A 25718-nucleotide genomic window follows, 5' to 3' on the forward strand; every position below is an offset into this window, starting at 1 on the left:
TCAGGGCAAGAAGCATTATTAAAGAGGGGCATGTTCTCATGATAAAACAGGGTTGATCAAGAAGGTATAAGATTTTTGACTGCTGTTGTTCAGTCATTAAGTCGTGTCTGTGACCACACAGACCGCAGCACACCAGGTTCCTTTGTCTCCCAAAGCTTTCCCTCCAAGGGGCAAGCATCTCTTTTTGTCCTTTCAAACTGTTCCCTGGGTTCTTACGGCTATAATACTGGAGTGGGTTGTCGCTTCCTCTTCCAGTGGACCACGTTTTGTCAGAACTCTTCACTGTGACCCATCCATCTTGGGTGGCCCTGAATGGCAAGGCTTCATTTGAGTTACACAAGCCCCTTTGCCATGACAAAGCTGTGATCCATGAAGGGTACAATACATCAAGGAACAGCTGAAAGAATATAAGGAGAAATAAATAAGCTCAGAGTATCCCAGCCCGCTCTCAGGGGGTGTGTCAAGAATGCCAGGCTGCACTTCACTCAGGCCATTTCCCAAGAGGGTTGAGTGTGCAGCAAAAACACTTTGAGGGATGAGGACATGTCTCCCTCTGGGACTACGAACAGGTTTGTTTGCTGCTTACTGTAAAAGTAGGGGGTTCCCCACTGTTCCTCTCCTATAACATAACCTGTGACTACGCAGGCACCCTTCGGGGCCTCCGGTCACCACTGTGGGACTTGGAGAGCAAGAGGATCTGATGCAAACAAACATGTCCATGTTGCTTGCTATTATGTGCAAGATGTAGTCTTTTGCTTCTCACCCAGAACTTTTGTGTCTTCCACTTATTATTTATAAATAGGTACAATCAAATCCTAAACCCAACAATATATTGCTTACAACAGGAAACCCTAAATATAAAGGACCTAGAAAGTTTGAGTAAGAGAATGGAAAAAAATGCCATATAAAACGCAAACAAATGAAAGCTGGTATAACTATAATAAATGTTAGACAAGGTAGTCTTGAAGGCAAGAAGTATATTTAAAGAGAGACATTTCTAAATAATTAAAAATCCATCCATCAAGAAGGTATGATAATTCTGTTTGTATGCTTTTAATAACAGGGTCTTAAAATACACAAAGCAAAACTTGAGAACTCAAAGAAGAAATAAACAAGTCTATAACACACTCAGATTTTTTTTTTTAAACACACCTCTCAGTAACTGATAAAACAAGCAGACAAAAAAAAAAAGTGAGAATATAAGGATGTGAACAAAACAATTAACAAACTTGACCTAATGGTACCTAACTACTACAAAATGCACAATCTTTTCAAGGACACATGAAACATGTACCATAAAAGTCCTGACAATTTCAAGGGATTATTATCATACAACGTATGTTCTCTGAGCATGGTGGAACAAAGCCAGAAATAACAGAAAGATAAGAAAGATGCCCAAGGGATTTTTGTGTGTTGATTTTATATCCTGCAACTTTACTATAGTCATTGATTAGTTCTAGTAATTTTCTAGTGGAGTCTTTAGGGTTTTCTATGTAGAGGATCATGTCATCTGCAAACAGTGAGAGTTTTACTTCTTCTTTTCCAATTTGGATTCCTTTTATTTCTTTTTCTGCTCTGATTGCTGTGGCCAAAACTTCCAAATCTATGTTGAATAGTAATGGTGAAAGTGGGCACCCTTGTCTTGTTCCTGACTTTAGAGGAAATGCTTTCAATTTTTCACCATTGAGGATAATGTTTGCTGTGGGTTTGTCATATATAGCTTTTATTATGTTGCGGTATGTTCCTTCTATTCCTGCTTTCTGGAGAGTTTTTATCATAAATGGATGTTGAATTTTGTCAAAGGCTTTCTCTGCATCTATTGAGATAATCATATGGTTTTTATTTTTCAATTTGTTAATGTGGTGTATTACATTGATTGATTTGCGGATACTGAAGAATCCTTGCATCCCTGGGATAAAGCCCACTTGGGCATGGTGTACGATCTTTTTAATGTGTTGTTGGATTCTGATTGCTAGAGACACTGATGTATAGAACAGTCTTATGGACTCTGTGGGAGAGGGAGAGAGAGGGTGGGAAGATTTGGGAGAATGGCATTGAAACATGTAAAATATCAAGTATGAAACGAGTTGCCAGTCCAGGTTCAATGCACAATACTGGATGCTTGGGGCTAGTGCACTGGGACGACCCAGAGGGATGGTATGGGGAGGTCGGAGGGAGGAGGGTTCAGGATGGGGAACGCATGTATACCTGTGGCAGATTCATTTTGATATTTGGCAAAACTAATACAATTTTGTAAAGTTTAAAAATAAAATAAAATTTAAAAAAAAAATGACCAAAAAAAAAAAAAGAAAGATGCCCAAATGCTTAGAAATTAAGAGACTCACTTCTTAAAAGGTGCTTTTTTTTTTTTAAATTGAGGTGAAATTCATGTAACATAAAGTTAACCATCTTAAGGGGAACAATTAAGTAGTATTTAGTGCATTTACAATGTTGTGTAACTACCGTATCTATTAAGCTCCAAAACATTTTCAAAGAATATGAAAAAATGTGTTTAAAAAAGTCCCAATGGAAATTAGAAGACATCTTGAAATGGATGTTAATGGAAACATATGGGATGTGTGCAATACAGCTAGAGCTGTGCTAAAAATTGATAATAATCACTTTTGCCCACATAAATTTGAAAATTCAGCTTAAATGGACAAATACCTACAGAAAAACAACTAACCAAAACCAACACACAACAAGAAGCATAATAGTCCTATACCATTAAATAAATTAATCTGAAATTTAAAACCTTCTCACAAAGAAATCTCCAGGCTTAGGTGACATCACTGGTAAAATGTTCCAAATGCTAAAAAAAAAAATGACACCACTTTCACAAAATCACTTCCAGTGAAAGAAACAGAAAATTCAACTGAATTTAGGAGGTCAAAGTAATCTTGGTACTCAATCTGATAAACTAATATCATCATCATCATAATTATAGAACCACCTCACATAAACACAGATGCAAGAATCCTAATAAAAGCATTAGTACTCTTGATATAGCAATTATTTTTTAAATATTAGGAATATGTTCAGTTTAGTCGCTCAGTCATGTCTGACTCTGCATTCTCATGGACTGCAGCATGCTGGGCTTCCCTGTCCTTCACTGTCTCCCGGAGTTTGCTCAAACTCATGTCCATCGAGTCAGAGATGCCATCCAACCATCTCATCCTCTGTTCCTTTCTTGTTCCCTTCTCCTCTTGCCTTCCCAGCAACAGGGTCTTTTCCATTGAGTCAGTTCTTCCCATTAGGAGGCCAAAATATAGGCGTATGAGGTCGCTTTAATATTTGAAAACCCAATCAATGTAAGAACCTCTGCTTTTGCTCATAGTAACTCATCATCTCACTATAATCAACCAGGAAACTGGACAAAATATACAAAGCAACTATTTTCAGACAGGCAGCAAAGATCTGTGATCTCTGAAGGAAATAAAATAAAGTGAGCTCTGTGACTGCCTTGGCTTTTTGCCAAAAAGGAACTTCCCAAACAGCAGCACATGGAAGGGGAACCTGAGTAGAAGCCCAGCAGTCTCACTGACTTTAGGAACTATAACCTGAGGAGGCTGAGCTGGGTGGACTTTGGGGGCAGAGTCTATGAAAGGAGAGATTTATGTGTAGAAAGAAGTCCAGAAGTTTGAACAGGGGTTCCCTTGAGTCTTTGGCTGAATACTCATCTGTACATATACAGGGTGAAACTCCATGAAGTCAATCAAAGAATCTGGGCACTATAAGCTAAATATTTCCCAGAGCTCACACAAAAATCAAGGTTTAAATTTCTACCAGCTAAGTACAGACACCTCAGTTGAACACCTGGGGCAGTGACCACAGAAAGGTCACAATTTAGTGACAGAGCTAAAAGTACTCTATACCTGTGTGCTCTGCTGTGTTGCTCTGTCGTGTCTGACTCTTTGTGACCCAATGGACTGTACCCGCCAGGCTCCTCTGTCCTCGTAATTCTCTAGGCAAGAACACTGGAGTGGGTTGCCAAGCCCTCCTCCAAGGAATCGTCCCAACCCAGGGATCATACACGAGTCTTCTGCATTGCAGGCAGATTCTTTACCGTCTGAGCCATCAGAGAAGCCCTACTATACTTGCGTAACAAAGTTTAAAAACAAATACAAAAAAGATCAACCTAGGGACCTTCCTGATGGACCAGTGGTTAGGACTCCACACTTCCACTGCTGGGGGTGAGGGTTCGATCCTTAGTCAGGTAACTAAGATCCTGAAGGACATGTATTGTGCCCCAGCCCCCAAAACCAAACCAAAACAAAAAACACAAAAATCAACCTAATACCCACAATTAACTGCCTGCTAAAACAGACTTCAACAGTATTTACAGGAAGACAACAAAATCTAAACATTAAAACACATAGCACTTGTAATTTCTAGTATTCAATTAAAGTTATTAGGCACCTGATGAATAATAATTTTGGCCCATGACCTGAAGAAAAAAAAATCAATAGAAAAATAAACCAGTGCAATTCACCACATTAATCCAATAAAGGAGAAAAAGCATATAATCATGTTGATGGATACAGAAAAAGTATTTATGGGATTTCAACAAAGTATTTGTGAGATTTCAACATCTATTCATGTTAAAAAGAAAAACACTTGGCAAACTAGGGATAGAAGGAAACTCTTAAAATCTGGGTGTTACAAAGACCTATGGCAAACACTATACTTAATGGTTAAATACTGAAAGCTTTGTTTCTAAGACTGGGAGGAGACACAGATACTCACTTTGATTGCCTCCATTTAACACTGTACTGGAAGTCTTCAATAGGTCAATAAGGCACAGAGATTAAAAGGGAAATAAGAAGTACAATGATTGAAGAAGAAATAAAACTACCATTATTTATATAGGCAACTTGATTATATATGTAGATAATTCAAAATAATCTACAGTCAAACTATAAGAAATAAGTGAATTCAGCAAGATTGTTACATATCACACAAGAAATAAACTGTATTTCTATATACCAGTAACAAACAATGACAAATAATAATGATAAAAAATAGGTTTTAAAGTACCATTTATAGTATAAAAAATCAAATATAAATAAATTTAACAAAAGATGGCCAGAACCTTAATCTAGAAAACTTACAAAACATTACTGAGATTAAAGAAGGCTTAAGTAAATGGAAAGAGATGACTCATTCCTGGATGATAAAGATGTCAGCTTTCCTCCAAATTGGTCTATGGAATCAATGCAATCCCAATAAAAATTCAAGCAAGTTTTTTTTTTTATAGAACTGACAAGATGATTCTAAAGTGTATACAGAGATTAAGAGTGGTCAATAGCCTAAAAATTTTTTTTTATTGGTGTATTATTGCTTTACAAAGTTGTGTTACTTTCTGCTGTACAGCTAAGTGAATCAGCCATATATATATATCCCTTCTTTTATGGATTTTCAACTGGGAAACTGGAATCGACATAAATATATATACTATCTATAAAACAGATAACTAAAGAGTGGCCAATATCTTGAAGAATATAGCTAAGGGAGAATACACAACCAGACGTCAAGATGTAATATAGAGCTGCAGTAATTAAACCAGTGAAATGCTGGCACAAGAAAAGAAAAATAGACCAATGAAACTATTTCAGAAACAGACCCAGACATTTACAATTATTTGATTTGTGACAAAGGCTATAGAACAGTGCACCGAGGATACTACCTTTTTCTGGATCCTACTTTTTAACAAACTGAAGGTTTGTGGCAACCTGGCGTCCATTAGTGTCACTTTTCCAACAGCATTTGCTCACTTTGTGTCTCTGTGCTACATTTTAGTAATTGTTATAATATTTCATACTGTTTTCATTATTGTTATATTTATTATGGTGATCTGTGATCCTGCATGTTATTACTGCAAAAAGATTATGACTTGCTAAATGTTACGATGATGGTTAGAGATTTTTTTTTAATATTAAACGAAGGTGTGTACATCTTTTTAGACATAATGCTATTTAGCATACTTAATAGACTACATTTTAGTGTAAACAACTTTTATATGTACTAAGGAGCTGAAATATTAATTGTGACTCATTTTATTGTAATATTCAATTTATTGTAGTGGTCTGGAACACACACAGAGTATCTCTGAGGTATGCCTATAATAGTAATTCAAAGTGCAGGTCTTGGTACATTCTAACTTTTCCCTTATCATTTATTACAGTCTTTCCAAATTGCTATTTAACCTCTTTTGGCTTTGCTTAAAAATAAAAAATAGCTTTAGGGTAATTAACTAGCATTTTGACAATTAAACATTACTTACTACAGTCCCTTCACATTATATGTTTCTCATACTTTTTTCAATCCAAAAGAAATATTAATTTGGCTTTCACCCTTAAGTATAAACACTGTAAACATCAAAGCGTATCTTTTTTTATAGACCTCTTATTCTCTATCCTGATTCTGGCAACCTAGTCTTCTCTTTGGTATTCTAAGCCTGGGAGGAATTCTTTTTTTTTTTCTGGCCATACTGCACAGCTTGTGGGATCTCAGCTCCCTGACCCGGCATCGAACTCTGGGACCGTGGCAGTGAAAATGTGGAGTCTTACCCCCTGGACCACCAGGGAATTCCCGTGAGAGGAACTCTTTGGTAGGTTTGCCTTACTCATCTGTGAGGTAGGGGATCTGCCTGCTTATCAGATGGTGGTTCTTGTCCCAGTTAAACTAACCATCGTGTCCAAGGCAAACCAGCCAATGCCTCGGTGCTTCTCCTCTATGAACTATGGCATTGTTGCCTGTCACACAGGAGAGACTCAGTCGAGGAATACTCAAGAATTAGACAGTTTCAGAGATATCTTCCAACAGTTCATTACGTATAACTTAATTCACTTCTGTGAAAAGCAGTCAACCAGCAAAGTAAAATGTAAATTAACCTCGTCTATTCTTGTTCCACTACTGTTCTTGGGGAAGTCTGGGGTTAGAAGAAACCAGCACTGGGAAGCGCTGCTAGAAGCAGAGGGGTGATGGAAACACAGTCATACAGAACCACATTCATTGTGAACAGCTGAACTCAAAGCCAGAAGAAAACTCCCCTCAAAATGAATGAATGCCTGGAGAAGAAAAAGATACTATTTTATATGACCACCTTCTATCAAGAACTCTTGACTTTTTTTAAAAAAAGGTCGATAAAATCAGTTTCTCAAAATAGCTATTCATATTAAACCAGGCATCTCCCAAGGAGAAACAGCTACCATTGAAGTTCTTGCCCTTAGATTTATTGTGAGAAGTGGTCTCAGGTGAATGTACCGTGTAAGTCAAAGATGGAGAGAAAGAGAGAAGTGGGCAGTCATCTCTGGAGATCAACTAAGAGAGAATTCAACATGTCTGATGCAAGGTAAGTTTTGGGGTCTTCTCTCTTACATTTTTCTGAAAGGAAATTTTTTTCATGTTTTATATTTGTTTAAATTTTCTTCTATTATTTCTGGTCCACCCCCATTGCCCATGTTAAATCTTCTCCCTTTTTGAAACAAACTTTTAAAGAAAACAAACATTTAGAGAACTGAGAAAACAACACACATTGGAAATACATAGATTGTTCTTTTACTGCAGAGTAAAAAAATGAGAAAAAGTTGGTGTGAAATCCTGGAGCCTAAAATTAAAATATAAACAGAAAATGCTCAGTGGCCTTTTCTTCGAAGGCTCACATGAACAAATGTCATGGTACACTGATCAAATTTTTACTCATTTGCATTTTCAGGATGTTGCTATTAATACCACATGACACTCAACAAATTACACTATGACATTTTGTACAAATCACTTCACCTCTAGATTCTTCTGCTGTTACTTGAGCCTCTGGTTACTTGTGGAAAAACAAGGTATTAAAGTCTTATTTTTGTAGGGGAGAGAAAACTTTTCCTCTGCCTTCTTAGGTCTGTAACTGGGGCCTATGAATTAAGTTGATAAAAGACAAATTGATAGGAGAAATGGCATATAAATTTAATTGATGTTTTTAACTTTACTTCCATGGAGTTGCACAGAAAAGAAGTAAAAATACCCCCCAGACTATTAGGCTTCTAAGCTTATATACAATTTTAACAAAAGATAATAAACTATGGAAAAGTAAATAAGGCAAAAAAAGGAGTTTGAGTTTTTAGGGGTTGTAAATTGTGGGAAAGTAAATATATGGGGAAATTAATGGAAGATAAGGGTGAGTTATTTTAGTAAGGTTTATGCAGACTCATTTCAGTATCATCTCTGTGTATAGTAATAAGGGGTGTTTTCTTCCTAGTTCAGGAGATAGGGGACATCTTTACAAAGGGAAATTCATGCCCTGCTTTCGGGCAGAAGCAAAAGGACTGAGAAAACTTCCTGTATCTGCGTCTTCTCAACTGCCTTCAGCTCAAAATATTCCTTTTGCCAAAGCAGCATATTTGGGGCTTGTAATATTCTTATCCCCCTAATTTTCTAAGGGGGAATCAAAGTTCATTTGCTAATGTAAAAATATCAAAACTCAGAACCAGTTCCCTGGAATGTCTTAATTTGAAGAAGAAAAAGAAAGAAAGAGTTCCAATGTCAAATAAGTTTGAGAAACGCTAGATTAAATAAAGTTACCTTGACTTTTTCCAGCAGTAAATAACCTTTCATTAACTAACAATGCACCATTAGTCTACAAATGGGGAATAATAATTAATTATGTTCCTCAAACTTATTTGACCACGGAACGTGTTTTTTTCCAAGTATTCTTTCAGATGAATGGTTTTGGTAACATATGTTGAGAAATACTGGCATCAGCCATCTTTATATGTAAGTGCAAAAGTTTAAGTAGGCAGTGACGTTAAATGGAAACCAAAAGGCAGAGCCAGCAATAAAGCTGTCAGTCTGCACAGCAACTGTGCCGCATTCTGAGTCATGCTCCAGAGGGCTGAGCTGGGGTTTGTCTCTATGAAGGAAGACAAGAATGTCCAAAGCTTCTGGATACTTCTGAATTAGAACCCTTTCTTGGGCACTGAAGAGTAGCAATGGATAAAGAAAAAACAGTCTCACATGCTCATTTCCATCACTGGCTCAGTACAGCTCCAGTTGTTATCATTCTTAAACATCTATTAACATGACTGCTTCATAATTACAAAGGCTAACTGCCAAGCATTTTTCACAGGAAGCAAAGCACTGCCTGTTTTTAACAGCTTTTCTGGCGTGTGCAAAAAGGTCTTTTTTTTTTTTTTTTCAATCTGTTTAATCTTATTTTAATTGAAGAAACATCTCTAAAACACTATATGAGTGACTGCAAGATGAAAAGGAAAAAGCATATTCAAGCTAGATAAGGGCAATCAAATAGATGATCTTGGGGTGGGGGATACAGGATACAGAACTGATGTTATCAGTGTATCCCAAGCACAGTGATACCTAGCATCTTCATCTGCCAGATATTTTAATTTCAGCAGAGACCTTCCTCAATGTTGTTATGGGCTGATTTCAAGGTTCTGAATCAGTAAATTTGACCCTTGATCTCAAATGTCAACTGCCACCACGTTTGGCCTTCTTCATCATCCTCCATGCTCCCTGGATGGTGGCATAGCTAAGTGCTCGAGTCAGAGAATTATTTGGTAATAAAAGATTTGGAGGAAAATGGAGGGTGGGGGTGGGGTGGAGTGGGTACTGGTATTTACTGAGCAGCCAGGTGGCAGATATTTTTGTAAGAATTACCCTATTAACAAACAAACAGATCTTTCCCCCATTTTGTAGATAACAAAACTGGGACTTAGAGAGGTTATAATACTTGTCAAGGTCAAACCAAATACCTATGAGCAAACGAAGTAAAATTTAAGTCAGGACTGGATGAATCCAAAGTCTGTTTTATAATACCATGCTGTCTCCTGATCATAAAAAATTTCATTTTTTATAGGAGCACAAATGGTCCATCTGTACTATTTCTCTCGGTATCTAGCAAAGTATCTTTTATCATCACACTAACTTCAAGGGAACTGATAATATTTAGATCTTTCCACTCACTTGCCCAAATCAATACAGCTATTTATTCTCAACTGCTGGTAATGAACTTTCTTAACTCAGCATTTTGTGGGAGAAAGTCTAAATACTTGAATTGCTTAATTTCATGCTATTTCTCTTGGCATGTGTCTTTTTGGTTTGCTTTTAAAAATAAACTCCAAAATCATGACATATTCAGATACGAAAAACAGGATGCAGAGCAATGGGAACATTAATCTGAAATGGTCACCTGGTGAGAATACCTGTGTCTGTAGTAACTCCAAGTTAAATAGGAAATTTTTACATTTATGAAGCAAGTACTCATGTGTGGTTGACTTTAAAAAAAAAAAAAGGCAAAAAACTGCCCTAGTCTATAAACTGGATTCTACCCCAGTCTCCCATGGTTGTGACCCTGGTTAAGAACCTCTGATTCAGTTTCTTCATTATTTAAAATAAGAAAAGCTCTCTTAAGTTCCTTTAAAAATTCCACAATTTTATAGTCAACTGCAATTCACTGGCCTTTCTAGTGAATAAACAATTTAAAATAATTCAAGTCCCACTTTCATTATTCCTTTCTTAATTTGATGAAGGCAAAGAAATTATTTACCTTCCAGTTAAAATTTTCTTGTTAGTGATAAAAATCAGGTGGCAGATAAAAAAGTTCAGTCACCGAGTTAGAGTGATATACAGTCTTAGAGAAATGATTTATTTAAGGAAAGACAGCACAACAGTTTGCTTATTTTGGTTTCAGGTATCATGATTCATATCCTCTAAAGGCTAGAGGGAAAAATCAATCTTTTCTAGGAAAGACAGTAATACGGTAAAGCTGCTTTCCTTCTTGCGTAGCCTGATACTATATATTCACAAATGAAAATAATTCTGAGAGTAGTCCTCATACTAGGCGAGGCCCACAACACCTGCTTTCAAATGCTTATACCCAGAGAAATTATGTAACAGACCATTTGGTGCCATCCTGGCTCTGCTAACAAACAGAGGTGGGTTTCTGAGTTTAGTTTCCTTGGCATTTCACTCTCCTCATTATCCTATCTCTTCATTTCCCCCTCCCCATTCAATCTTAACACAGTTGTTGATGCTGTGGGAAGCATCAAGATGAGAGTCTAAATGACACCCACCATAGACTGGTAAAGTTAAGTAAACACTAGTTACTCAAAAATATCAGGGACTTGACTTTCTGGGTTTAATGTCCTGACAAATTCATCATTCCTTCAAAATGTTAAGACCAGAGAAGCATTTCACTGGCACTGTGCCAATTCTTGCTTAATTCTTCAAAACTTTGTTGGACATGGTCAGGCCTCAAGGTAGATGCACTGGAGGAGAACTTTGGGGAAATGTGCCCCTTAGCCACTCCAGCAGATGTGGAAAGTGGGAAGAGAGCCAGTGGGCAATCTCACCCTCCCCACATATACATATTCATCTCTTCTCTGGTCACCATGCCCAGGGACCTTGTAAGTAGAGGTTCATTGTAAGAAAACATAAGTCACACTCACTGTAAATTCTATCATCACAGAATCACTATTCTACCTCTGGCTCATGTGAGGACAGCACAGTAATCTCAGTACAGTGCTTCTCAAACCACAAAGTGCAGAGGAATCACCAAGGGACTTTGTGGTAATGTGGACTGAGATTTAGTAGACCTGGCCTACAGCCCAAACTTTTGCATTTCTAACAAATTTCAGCGCAACACTGATGCTGCTGATTTGCAAACCACACTTGAGTAGCAAGGTCCTAGTACAGTTGCTTTCCCAAATCTGAAGCACATTTTACCTTGAGGTCTGTTTGTAGCTGGCTGGCTATCAGGAGAACTAAACAAGACAGAAAACTTAGAACCTCTGTGTTGGGAGAAGTCCATCATGAATATAGGAGTTAATTAAGTTCACTGATTTTCACTGCCTGGACCCTGGACCTTTACTCCTGCCCAGATGGATTTGCCAGATTCTTCTTGCTTAGCTGAATGACGAATTTTGGCTCAGTCTTCACCAGACTAATCCAATGCCATTCAGTCAGCAATTCAAATGTTAATGGTGTAGCACCTGTAAACATAAAAATGCAGGCTCCTGGGCTCTAACCCCAAGACTGATTCATTAGTTCTGGAGCAGCCTCAAGAATAAATAGACATTATAGGTGACTCTAACACACTCTGAGGTCTGGGGGAAGGAAATGCATGTCCTCTTCAATGGACTGGAGTAACCTATATCCTGTGGTGTTAATGCCTTTCCATCAAGGAAGACAGCAAAGAAATGAAGGACAGAAAGACACATGATCTGATCATCTCACACTATGATAGAAGAAATGATTTCCTCCCCAATTTGTACACTTGCTTAAGGTCATTTATGGTTAATTCCAGTACATTTTATCCTTTTTTTTAGAGAAGTTCACTAAAAATGTGAACTATTATTCCATACAAAATTCTTCTAATGTCGGTATGATTACAGACATAGTTAATGATCAAAAGAGCAAAGGAATGGTTATTTATTCTTCTGATTGAACAAATAAAATTGGAGTTGTTCACACACATACATTCTTTTTTAATATATCCGAGAAGACAAACACTGACAATCAGCTAACAAAAATAAGGACTGAATATTAATTAGTGCCATTATAATGGCAGAAGCATATATAAAATACAAGAAGTAACTTTACCTATGACTTTGTTAATGAAATGTCCTCTCTAAGAAGGGTTACAGCTTGGCTACTCGGTTTCTCCGGGAGTGGATGTGACATCATGAGGGGTGTTATTCTCCGCTGGTACAGTTACTGGTCCTGTCCCAGTGATCTCAGACTCAGCAGGGATAGCCTCTGGACTGGAGCTGGCTCCTGTCTGGTTGGAGGTGGTTTCAGTCTCAGAGGCTGAGGTTTCCTGACTGGAGCTGGCATCTGTTGCTTCATCAGGTACAATGTCAGCTTGAGCAGGCATGGCCTCTTCTTCTGTTTCCAATTCTGTTTCCTGACTTTGAACTTCCTCACTTTCTTCTACCATAGCAGGTGGTAGCTGTAATAAAGTCTGATGAAGAAAAAAAAAAAGAGGGAAAACATTAATGAATCAAAAAACAAAAAACCCACCTGGCTTATAAAGTTAGGCTCTCGCATTATCTTCCTAATAGATACTGTCACTCTAGAAAGCTCCAAAACACTGAGGGCTGTTTTATATTGCAGAGGTAACAACTCTGATGATAATGGCCTAGGTTTTGTCAATTTCATGGAATATGCTTACACAGATATCAGATAAGATGAGAATATATATTAAATCTTTGGGGAGAAAAACCAATATCAAAAGCTATTAAACTTTTTCATGAAGGAACTTATTATAAACACTGGAAAAGAGTGGCTGATTAGGACTGACTGGCACACCAACTCAAGAAAAGGCCCACTTCAATCAAGGAGCGCTGTGAGGGGGAGGAAGAACCAAGCCTTGAGACAAGGCAGGGAGAGAGCAGCAGGCACAGGGCTTCTGTCTCACTTAACCAGAGCACTGGAGCAGCCCTATATACTCGGCTTCCCTTTCTGGAGCTAAGGCTTGGCTTCTTTCCTTAGGAATTTTGTTTCTCTTGTTGAAACTGAAAAAAATTTAAAGCAGTATTCACAATGGCAGCACAAAATGTGAAATACTTAGCGATAGTTCTAACAACATATGTATGAAGGCTGTAGGCTGAAAGCTGCCAAACACTGATGAGAGAATTCAAAGACCTAAATATAGTGGAGAGGGATATCATACTCATGGAAAGGAAGACTAACTATTATTATGTTAATTTCTCCCAAATTGATCCTAAGCAATAACACTCAAAAATCCTAATCAAAACCTCAGCATGCTTTTTTCTAGGGATTGAAAGAGATAGGCTGATTCTAAAATGTAAAGAGAAAAGCAAAGGAACTAGAATAGGCAAAAACATTTTGAAAAAGAACAACAAAAATGAAGGAGTCACATTATTATTATTATCATTTTGGCCGTAATGTGTGGCATGCAATATCTTAGTTCCCTGACCAGCGATTGAACCTGTGCCCTTGGCAGTGAAAGCGTGGGGTCCTTCCTAACCACCGGACTACCAAGGGAATTTCCAGGACTCACATTATCTAATTTCAATATTTACTATAAAGAAACTCTAAGAAAGATAGTGTAATGGCAAAAGGAAAGACACAAAGAAAACAGAGCAAGACAGAAAGCCCAAAAATAAGACTCTCACATACACAGTCAATGGATTTTTTTTTTACTAAGACCACAAGGTAACATCTTAAAAGTTCTCAATATTAGAAATAAAAATGTGTAACTTTGTGTGGTGAAGGATATTAACTCGATTTACTGTGGTGATTGTTTTGCAATGTATGCTGCTGCTGCTGCTAAGTCGCTTCAGTTGTGTCCGACTCTGTGCGACCCCATAGATGGCAGCCCACCAGGCTCTGCCGCCCCTGGGATTCTCCAGGCAAGAACACTGGAGTGGGTTGCCATTTCCTTCTTCAATGCATGAAAGTGAAAAGTGAAAGTGAAGTCGCTCAGTCGTGTCTGACTCTTAGCGACCCCATGGACTGTAGCCTACCAGACTCCTCCATACATGGGATTTTCCAGGCAAGAGTACTAATGTATAGAAATATCAAATCATTATTTTATACACCTGAAACTAACATAAAATTATGTGTCAAATAGATCTCAATTTGAAAAATTGCTTTTTTAATCTCAAAAAAAAAAAAGACAGGTCAACAGAGGGAAAAAACAGCCTCCTCAGGAAATGGTGTTGAAATAACTGGATATTCACATGCAAATGAGCAAAATTCAACCCTTGCACCAAATAAATTAACTCACAATGTATCATACTTATAAATATAACAAAAAAACAATAAAACTTCTAGAATGAAACACTGGAATAAAACCATAACCTTGGGTAATGCTAAAAGCTTTTAGGATATAAAAAGCATGAATCACAAAGAAACAACTTGATACACTGGGACTTGAAAGACACCTAAAAAAAAAAAAAGTCACAGACTAGGAAACATTTGTGAAATCACACATCTGATGAGGAACTTGTAGTCAGATTAAAATTTAAAACTCTCAAAACTCATTAATAATAAAACAACCCAAAAGAGTAAGAGATCTAAATAGACACATCCTCACAGAAGATATTACAGAAGGCAAATCACCACATGAAAAGATGTTCATCAATAGTTATTAGAGAAATACCAATTAAAACCACAATGAGACCACTACATACCTACTGGAATGCTAAAATAAAAAAGACCAAGCATAAGTATGTGTGAGCACTCATACTGAGGATGATACATCCTCACAGAAGATATTACAGAAGGCAAATCACCACATGAAAAGATGTTCATCAATAGTTATTAGAGAAATACCAATTAAAACCACAATGAGACCACTACATACCTACTGGAATACTAAAATAAAAAAGACCAAGCATAAGTATGTGTGAGCACTCACACATTGCTGGTGCGAATATAAAACAGTACAATTTTGTAAGACTATAGTCAAAGCTATGGTTTTTCCAGTAGTCATGTACGGATGTGAGAGTTGGACCATAAAGAAGGTTGAGTGCCAAAGAATTGAACTGTGGTGCTACAGAAGATTCTTGAGAGGTCCCTTGGATAGCAAGGAGATCAAACCAGTCAATCCTAAAGGAAATCAACCATGAATGTTCACTGGAAGTTCTGATGCCGAAGTTCTAATACTTTGGCCACCTGATGTGAAGACCCACTCATTGGAAAAGACCTTGATGCTGGGGAAGACTGAGGGCATGAGGAGAATAGGGTGACAGAGGATGAGATGGTTGCATGGCATCACTGACTCAACGGACATGAGTTTGAGCCAACTCCAGAAGACAGTGAAGGACAGGGAAGCCTGGCGAGCTGCAGTCCACAGTGCTGCAGAAACGGATACGACTTAGCAACTGACCAACGACAACTTTGTAAGACAGGTGGACAGTTTCTTAAAAATAGTTGAATACATACTTCCCATACTACCCAACCATTCCACTCCTAGAAATTTACTAAAGAGAAGGTACAAATCTTGTAGGAGAATGTTCATAGTAGTTTTATTTGTAAGAGCCAATGTTGGAGGCAAACCCAAATGTCCATCAATGATGAATGGGTAAACTTAGCACATCTGTATAATGGATTACTTATTCAACAATAAAAGGAAAAGGACTACTGATACATTCTGAAGTACAAATGAATATTAAAATAATGCTGAGCAATAACAGGTAGGGGAAAAAGAGTACATGTTGTTTGAGCCTATTTACATAAACATCTAAAATATGGTGACTAATTATTGTGACAGAAAGTAGATCCTCAGTTTCCTGGAGAAGGTGGAATAGGAACTGGTGAGGGATGAGAGGGATTATCCAGGTGTACATGGAAAACTTTGGGGGGAGGATAATGTATCTGTTCATAATCTCAATTATAGTCATCAGATCAGATCAGATCAGTCACTCAGTCGTGTCTGACTCTTTGCGACCCCATGAATCACAGCACGCCAGGCCTCCCTGTCCATCACCAACTCCTGGAGTTCACTCAGACTCACGTCCATCGAGTCAGTGATGCCATCCAGCCATCTCATCCTCTGTTGTCCCCTTCTCCTCCTGCCCCCAATCCCTCCCAGCAGCAGAGTCTTTTCCAGTGAGTCAACTCTTCGCATGAGGTGGCCAAAGTACTGCAGTTTCAGCTTTAACATCATTCCTTCCAAAGAAATCCCAGGGCTGATCTCCTTCAGAATGGACTGGTTGGATCTCCTTGCAGTCCAAGGGACTCTCAAGAGTCTTCTCCAACACCACAGTTCAAAAGCATCAATTCTTCGGTGCTCAGCCTTCTTCACAGTCCAACTCTCACATCCATACATGACCACAGGAAAAACCATAGCCTTGACTAGACGGACCTTCGTTGGCAAAGTAATGTCTCTGCTTTTGAATATGCTATCTAGGTTGGTCATAACTTTCCTTCCAAGGAGTAAGCGTCTTTTAATTTCATGGCTGCAGTCACCATCTGCAGTGATTTTGGAGCCCAGACAAATAAAGTCTGACACTGTTTCCACTGTTTCCCCATCTATTTCCCATGAAGTGATGGGACCGGATGCCATGATCTTTGTTTTCTGAATGTTGAGCTTTAAGCCAACTTTTTCACTCTCCACTTTCACTTTCAACAAGAGGCTTTTTAATTCCTCTTCACTTTCTGCCATAAGGGTGGTGTCATCTGCATATCTGAGCTTATTGATAATTCTCCCGGCAATCTTGATTCCAGCTTGTGTTTCCTCTAGTCCAGCGTTCCTCATGATGTACTCTGCATATAAGTTAAATAAGCAGGGTGACAATATACAGCCTTGACGAACTCCTTTTCCTATTTGGAACCAGTCTGTTGTTCCATGTCCAGTTCTAACTGTTGCTTCCTGACCTGCATACAAATTTCTCAAGAGGCAAATCAGGTGGTCTGGTATTCCCATCTCTTTCAGAATTTTCCACAGTTTATTGTGATCCACACAGTCACAGGCTTTGGCATAGTCAATAAAGCAGAAATAGATGTTTTTCTGGAACTCTCTTGCTTTTTCCATGATCCAGCGGATGTTGGCAATTTGATCTCTGGTTCCTCTGCCTTTTCTAAAACCAGCTTGAACATCAGGAAGTTCATGGTTCACATATTGCTGAAGCCTGGCTTGGAGAATTTTGAGTATTACTTTACTAGTGTGTGAGATGAGTGCTTGAGTATTACTTTACTACCGTGTGAGATGAGTGCAATTGTGCGGCAGTTTGAGCATTCTTTGGCATTGCCTTTCTTTGGGATTGGAATGAAAACTGACCTTTTCCAGTCCTGTGGCCACTGCTGAGTTTTCCAAATTTGCTGGTATATTGAGTGCAGCACTTTCACAGCATCATCTTTCAGGATTTGGAATAGCTCAACTGGAATTCCATCACCTCCACTAGCTTTGTTCATAGTGATGCTTTCTAAGGCCCACTTGACTTCACATTCCAGGATGTCTGGCTCTAGGTCAGTGATCACATCATCGTGATTATCTGGGTCGTGAAGATCTTTTTTGTACAGTTCTTCTGTGTATTCTTGCTATCTCTTTTCAATATCTTCTGCTTCTGTTAGGTCCATACCATTTCTGTCTTTTATTGAGCCCATCTTTGCATGAAATGTTCCTTTGCTATCTCTGATTTTCTTTAAGAGATCCCTAGTCTTTCCCATTCTGTTGTTTTCCTCTATTTCTTTGCATTGATCGCTGAAGAAGGCTTTCTTATCTCTTCTTGCTATTCTTTGGAACTCTGCATTCAGATGTTTATATCTTTCCTTTTCTCCTTTGTTTTTCATGGGTACATACAAATACCAGAACATATCACATTGTATACTTTAGATATGTGGAATTTATTATATGCCAGATCGTATCTACAAAAGATGTTTTTAAAATATACATGTTATATGAATAGCAATCTGCTTTGGTTTAGCTGGTGTCTCACAAGGAATAATCAAGTACTTTAGATTTATTTGCCAACAGAGAAGATTCTACAGCAAGAACAATAATAAGTCAATTCCGAGAAAACTTACCTGATGATAATGATGTGTGGTCTGTATCAAATGCATATACATATTGTATACAAAATTTGCCATCTGGGGCATATTCTTTATTATCTGTACTTCATGGGATGGTCTTTCTCCATTCTAGAAGAAGAAAAAAAGAAAGTTAAGTACAATCACTTATATGTGGAATCTAAAATACGACACATATGAACGTATCTACGAAAGAACAGACAGACACACTTGTGGTTGCCAAGGGAGTGGGTGAGGGAGGTATGGACTGGGAGTTTGGGATTAGCAGATGCAAACTATTATATATTGAATGGATAAACAATATACTGTATAGCACAGGGGACTATATTTAATATCCCATGATAAAGCACAATGGAAAAAAGTATGAAGAAGAATGTATATATATGTATAACTCAATCACTTTGCTGTACACCAGAAACTAGCACAACATTGTAAATCAACTACACTTCAGTAATAAATTTTAAAAAACAGAAAAAGAAAGTTAAGTATATAGTGAAAAACACTGAAAGATAACACTTCAATAGAAGTTCATGTCTCCAACTTAAGTATGAACACTGTTAGGGTTTGGAGGACATAAGAACAGTAAGAGGACATTAAGCTGTAAGTGTTAGAATCCAGTAAGGATTTCCTTACTATGATAGCTGGTATTATTTTTACATAGAAGATCTAATTCAGTTCCTTAGTGTAAGGAGCACTCTAAACCAGTGATCAGACGACCTATGTGGTGCTCTCAAACAACGCAGTCACCTAAAAAAAATGCTGCCCCACACAATGAAGAAAGAAGTCTTACCTTTCTACTGGTTGGGAAAGGTTCTGTTGGAATTATATGCAAATGAAGTGGGCGGGCTGTGAGCTGGCTGAAAGCTGGAGTTAGTTCAAAACAGTTTTGGAAGAGGGATACTCTGGCGAAGATATAGAGTCCAAGTCTGGCTCTAGACATGGCAACCACTAAGCGACGGACATCCCTTTGAGAAACAAACAAAATTAATTAAAATATATCACAATTAAAAATATATTTATGTAGCCTTTTATTTTGTAAACATTCTACTAAATACTACTGTTAAGCTGTGGCAATAAAGAGTTGCTGCTGCTACTGCTGCTAAGTCACTTCAGTCGTGTTCGACTCTGTGTGACCCTATAGATGGCAGCCCACCAGGCTCCCCCGTCCCTGGGATTCTCCAGGCAAGAGTACTGGAGTGGGTTGCCATTTCCTTCTCCAAATAAAGAGTTAGGTTAGGTTTCTTAAAAACTTACAGGATAAACATTAAATTAATGGGTGCTATGTAACTAGTTAACCAAGTAAGAAGGTAATGCTTTATTACCAACTTCTAAGTGTTTCTGAGTGGAAAGAGTAGGGGGAAATCACAAAATAACCAATACACTGATTTAAAAGGTTTAAATACAAAGTTATGTGGCAGCCTGGAAGGGAGGGGAGTTTGGGGAAGAATGGATACATGTATATGGATGGCTGGATTCCTTTGCTGTCCACCTGAAACTATCATAACACTGTTAATTGACTATACTCCAATATAAAATAAGTTAAATAAAGGTTTAAGTAGCAATAATAGTTCAGTTGTTAGTTACCAATTTACTGTGTCACCACCATTAAGTCCATCCAGAGCAGCCCTTCCTCTCCTCCTTCACCACCAAATTCCCATGCTCTGTCAGGTTAATAGGTCAAATTTTATTCCTTGGATAACTCTAATCACACTGCTTTATACTTATTTATAATAATAATTACAATACAAACATAAATACAATATGATGGTATGATATAATAATATCGTGTCTTATTCATGCATTTACTCTAGTACCTACGCCTAATCTCTGGCTTATGATAGGTCTCAGTGTTCACATAAACAGTGATAAAAATGCCAAAATGCATGCTTCAGCTACACAGGTAGCTGGCCAAATGATGAATGATGGCAGTTTCCTTTATCTTTTAGAAAGAATATGTTCTTAAAATTTTACTGAATTCACCTGAATCAAATGAACTTATTTACAAAACAGAAACAGAAACAGATTATGAACTCATGGTTACCTGGGGAAAAGGGTGGTGGGGAGGGACAGACTGGGAGTTTAGGATTGATAAGTATAGACTACTATATTTAAACAGATAACAACAAGGATCTACTGTAAAAAGAAAAAAAAAACAATAAAAGAGTAGCTACGTAAGCCTGATTTCACTTCATTATTTCACATTAGTTACAATGTGTTTTAGTAAGAAAACATGGCTTTCGTTTTCAATATGGAGGACAGTTTGTTTTCCTAAGATGCTGTTAGATGGCTATTTAACTTGTGAGTATTCTACAAAAGAGATGATGTTTATGAATAATAATAAAATCTGGTATAAGCATCCCTAATACCTGAAAGAAAGTGTTAAAGAGTGTTATAGGGACCAAATGTTACAAAGATCATATAATAACCAGACAGAGAATTGGGAATTGAAATATTTATCAAATGGCTTTTTGTCTCTGCATAATGTGAGATATTTGGGGAATATCTCTATTCAGTCTCATTTTCTGTTGTTTTATGGCCTTGATAAGGATCTAGTTTCCCTTATCAGAAGGAACTGTACAACATCAGTATATAATAGCAGTTATGTTGAGGGGTATACAATCCCTATACCCCACCAACCCGAACTAAGAGAAATTCATTTAGGTGGAAGAAGAAAGCATATCCTTTTACAGAAGTTCTGATGAATTTCTACATTTGTGACACACTGGATTCTTGAAAGAAATGTTATCTTTAGGTTACTGCAAGTCAAATTGTTTTTCACTTCCTCCACCTTCCTTAGAGGCCCAAGGGGTCATGCCATAGGTGGGTGGTTCCAAAACTAGTAATAGAGGTACAATGCTAGAAATACTTAGCATGAGCTCTCACACAAGTATTAAAACTTTATTCAGTTCTCCTCCCCTCATCCTTCTAGAAGCTCTGTCTCTAGGCGGAGCACAGCCACAGCGCTACTGCAGGGGCAGCACACTTGCTCCTCTGAGGAACTCTGCCCTCTAGTCCCCCGTACGGCAGTGTAGTTAAGTGGCTCTACTACGCTCATCTCCACTGTACAGACTAAAATCTTCTGCAGAATCAAATGTAGGTATTTCCCAAAGACATGTTTAATGTCTCCCCCACTGGATTCTAAGCTTCATGGGGGCAGAGATAATGAATGTTAGATTTACCATTATATATCATGAACCTAGCATACGGCCAAATAACAGAAGGATCTGAGAATATCTGTTAAATGAATGATCAAACACCACAAACATATCAAACTACCAGGCAAAAAAAGTACAGGGTGGCAGCATGAAGAGATCGGGTTCCTTGGAGCTGTAACTTGAAACTGGGGCAATGGGAACTGCTACCTTCTTTCATGATCTCCAGAGGATGGCTGGGGACAGTTTCACTGACTTGCTCTGAACGAGTCACAAGCATTTCTATTTGTAGCTGGGCTATTCAAGTCAGTAGGGACAAGAACAATGAATGTTGGAAAAGGGACCAGAAATGTCTCACTATTCTAGCTTCTGAACAGCTTCACAGTGTCCCAAAACAGGTCTCTGGAACCAAAGCTGAATAGTCTGGCTCCTATACAACCGCTTACTTAGTCTGTCCCGGATGGGTAAAAGAAATATGGCAGACACTAACTTAAAGGGTTAGACAGTTACCACAAGACCCAGCAATTCTACTCCTAGGTCTACACCCAAGAGAAAGGAAAACATAGTTTCACACAAAAACTTGTACATGAATGTTCACAGCAGTCAAACAGTCACAAAGTGGAAACAATCCTGGCGTCCATCAGCTGATGAATGGGTACATAAAATGTAAAATATTCACAAAACAAAATGTTATTTAGCAATTAAAAGGAATGAAGTACTGACACATGCTACAACATGGATGAATCCTGAACACACTATGCTAAGTAATTTCATTTACATGAAGTGTCCAGAACAGGCAAATCTATAGACAAAGTGGAACAGTGGTTGCCAAGGATTTGAGGGGGGAGAGGAAGGGAGTAACCACTGACAGGTATAGGGTCTCTTGCTATTTTAGAAAATTTTCTAAAATTGTGAATATAGTTGTATAACTCTATGAATATACTAAAAAATCATTGAACTGTACAAAATACAGTTTATACACAAAAAATCACTGAATTGTATACTTAAAAATACAGTTTATTTACACACTGAATTGTACAGCATGTGTATTATATCTCAATAAAGATGCTAAAGAAGAAAATATGGAAGACAAAGGTTTCCTTGGTATCTTGAAATTTGAAAGACAAAATATTTTACTGCTTCCTAAAAAAACAAAGACATGAAAGATTGCATCTACAAACCAAAAAATTCTATGAGGAGCTTGATACAATTCTCACTAAGATACCTAAACTATCTGGATAGCTGAATTACAAGTAATTGGTAAATTAAGGTTTTCCCCCTCTGTGCTTCAATAAAACTACCATCACTATCACCAGCAGCCACCGAAGAAGCTGAACTTCCAAAACAAAAGTTTGGCAGCTATAAAGAAGATTAATTTATTTGGATAAAGAAAAGCTGGATATGTGAGACAATAATGAAATCAGGTTCTTTTTTAAGCCTTCATTTATAAACATTTTATTATCATCATCTTTCTCTTTATTTAGTTGAGTTTTTGGAAAAGTCAGGTAAAGAACAGCATAGAAATAAAGTCATGGGAATGTGGAAAAGACAAAAGTACTACAGAGTAAGAGAAAAGGTGGGGAGAGGAGGAAGCAGTATTCTCGTCTTCATACTGTGAGCCTGGATAAAGAGATTTTAACTACGTAAATCATAATGATGCCCTATTTAGCAGCAGCTATAAATTTCAATGTGGAAATGGAACTGCTTCTTAGAAAAGTTAGTCTCCAAAAACATGTTTGACACTTAAGTAAAAACAAACTATATTTTAGAATGCTATAGTTTTGAAATTATTTCTTGAAACAGTATATCTTTTGTTTACTCCTACATAAAAGTTATGGGCTTAGTGGAACATGAGCACTCTGGGTTAAATACCAAATAGATCTTGACTTAATGACAACATTAAGAGAGCATACAGAATTTTCTTTTTATATCCATTAAATAAAATAATAAAATGAACTCTACAGTTTTGCTAGTAAGTCTTATGAGATGAAGATTTATATAAAACTAAATGGCTGCTTTGTAATAAGGAGATATTATTCCCACAAAATCTCCAGCACATAAATACATCACAATAAATGATAAAAATAGGTTACTGTTTGTTTTGACAATTCTTAATCCTGAGAGAACAAATGGTTCCTTTATCCTCTCTAACACTGAGCTAAAAGACTGTGCCGGGTAAAGTCAGAAATCCTGTGCAATGAAAAATTTACTTGAGACTTTTTACCACTTTACCTCCTTTAATTTCTTACATTAAATTTCAAACAGATATAGGACACATATATATAAATATATGTGTGTGTGTATAATATTTTATGATCAAATGCTATCTCTGAATGCTCCTGAAGAGAAAAAAAGTTAAAATGACTAAAATATTTTAAGATTCAAAAAATTCAGAAGCAATGGCAATGATTACACAAAGAATATGATACTGTTCCATTCCAATAAAAAGCACCAAAAATTGCCATAACAATTAACTATACTTTAAACCTGAAAACTACTTAGCTATGAAAGCTCAAAATTGAAGCAGATAGTACGATTCAACACTATTATAAAAATGCTTGCTTACACACCTCAGATGGCCCACTGCCCTGGTTCGTACTAGAGACAGAAGAATGTAGTCGTTCTGTTGACCCTGAAATCTGTCAACAGTTGTCACCTGGGAGGAAAAAAAGGGGAATGTGGTATATTTTCAAAAGCAAAAACTCTTGAGAGATCATTAAAATAATATGCTAGAAATAAAAATCTTATCCTTAAAATAATCAATCCCAAAAGAACGTAACTATATAGTTGGAACTGAAGGAACAAGTAAATGAACCCTATGAAATAAACCATGGTAACTAGATTAGGCTATGCCACACTTACAGCACTCATCTTTAACTCTGGATAATGAAGTAACTATTCGTGGTTTTAACAGTCTTCCCTCTACTAGACTACTCAGCCCCATGAAAGCAGGGACCATCTTTGTTCATTATATACCTAGTATCCCTTTTATCTTCTTGATATAAGACAGAGTAACTTTCCTTATTAAGTTTTTTTTGTTACTTATAAGTAAAAGAACAGAGATAGAGATTCTTATATTTCTAAACTTTCTATATTTCAAAGTTATTAGTTTTTCATTTTCACTCTCTATATCCCTTATGGAATGTTCCACAGTGTCTGTTCCTCCCCATTCCTTTTGTCTCCATCTCTGATTTTATTTTACTTTCTGCTAGTTCCCATTTTATCTCTTCCTGGGTTCTTCAATTTCTTTGTTTTGTAGCCTTCCCTTACAGAAGTGGCTACTTCATTAAGCATTTTAAAATTCATACCCAAGTATGCATTCAACATTTTCATCTGTTCTAGGCCAACATGCTTTCTGGAGTATGTTATCTTATCAACTAGTGTGTTTATAAATTGAGCTTGTGCTAGTTTCCTTTTCCCCTCTATTTCACCACTGATTAAGTGGGTTTCTTAGATTAACTATGTATTAATCAAGAAGATAGGCTGGGGTGAGCACAACTGTTTCCTAAAGGCTCAGTGATTTTCACAACAGATGGTCCTCTTTTTCACTGTTACTACAGAGACAGTCTTTTTTTTCCCAAATATTTTTCACCTATAGTTTCCTCTGAACCAATCTGGGACCTGAAAGGCTTCTGCTCACCCCAATACCCACATCCACTGTTGAGTAGGAATGTGGTTCTTACACTTCAAAGTATGCCACTCACTTTCAGAAAGTGTGTTTTTGCTGTCCCCTTCAAGACTGATCCCCTCGATTCTCTTCCCCTACATTTTCTTCCTGATCTTGAGTTACATGCCATCTCACTAAAAGTGTCATTTGTTTTCTCCTCCTCCCATTTTCCTTTTCCTTGTGGATGATTTCCAAGAAAAGATGAAAGGGCTTTATACAGCTACGTTCACAACCAAAGTCCTAATTTCTTCATTACTAATACTATATTTATGTTTTGTTATTCTAATTTTTCTAACTTTTACTGATAAAATCATGGATCTTCATTTTTATTTGATATCACTCTGTCATATCACATAAGAAACAAAAAAAATAATAAAAAAAATCCTGAGGTC

The 25718-nt window shown here is 37.3% G+C and overlaps 1 protein-coding gene across 1 annotated transcript in view; it reads right to left on the reverse strand.

Moving 5' to 3' along the window:
• Positions 1-1030: 1030 nt before the first annotated feature.
• Positions 1031-25718, reverse strand: part of AQR (aquarius intron-binding spliceosomal factor) — a 94513-nt gene continuing 69825 nt past the window's right edge. Inside the window, exons 32-35 of the mRNA XM_055537287.1 lie at positions 24230-24315; positions 19298-19472; positions 18505-18618; positions 1031-12970 (exon numbers count right to left, since the gene is read on the reverse strand). Coding sequence (XP_055393262.1) covers positions 12659-12970; positions 18505-18618; positions 19298-19472; positions 24230-24315 — 687 coding nt within the window. The 3' untranslated portion in view covers positions 1031-12658. The remainder of the gene's footprint in view (positions 12971-18504; positions 18619-19297; positions 19473-24229; positions 24316-25718) is intronic.

The sequence above is a fragment of the Bubalus kerabau genome, chromosome 10, assembly GCF_029407905.1.
Source record: "Bubalus kerabau isolate K-KA32 ecotype Philippines breed swamp buffalo chromosome 10, PCC_UOA_SB_1v2, whole genome shotgun sequence".
Lineage (NCBI taxonomy): Eukaryota > Metazoa > Chordata > Mammalia > Artiodactyla > Bovidae > Bubalus > Bubalus kerabau.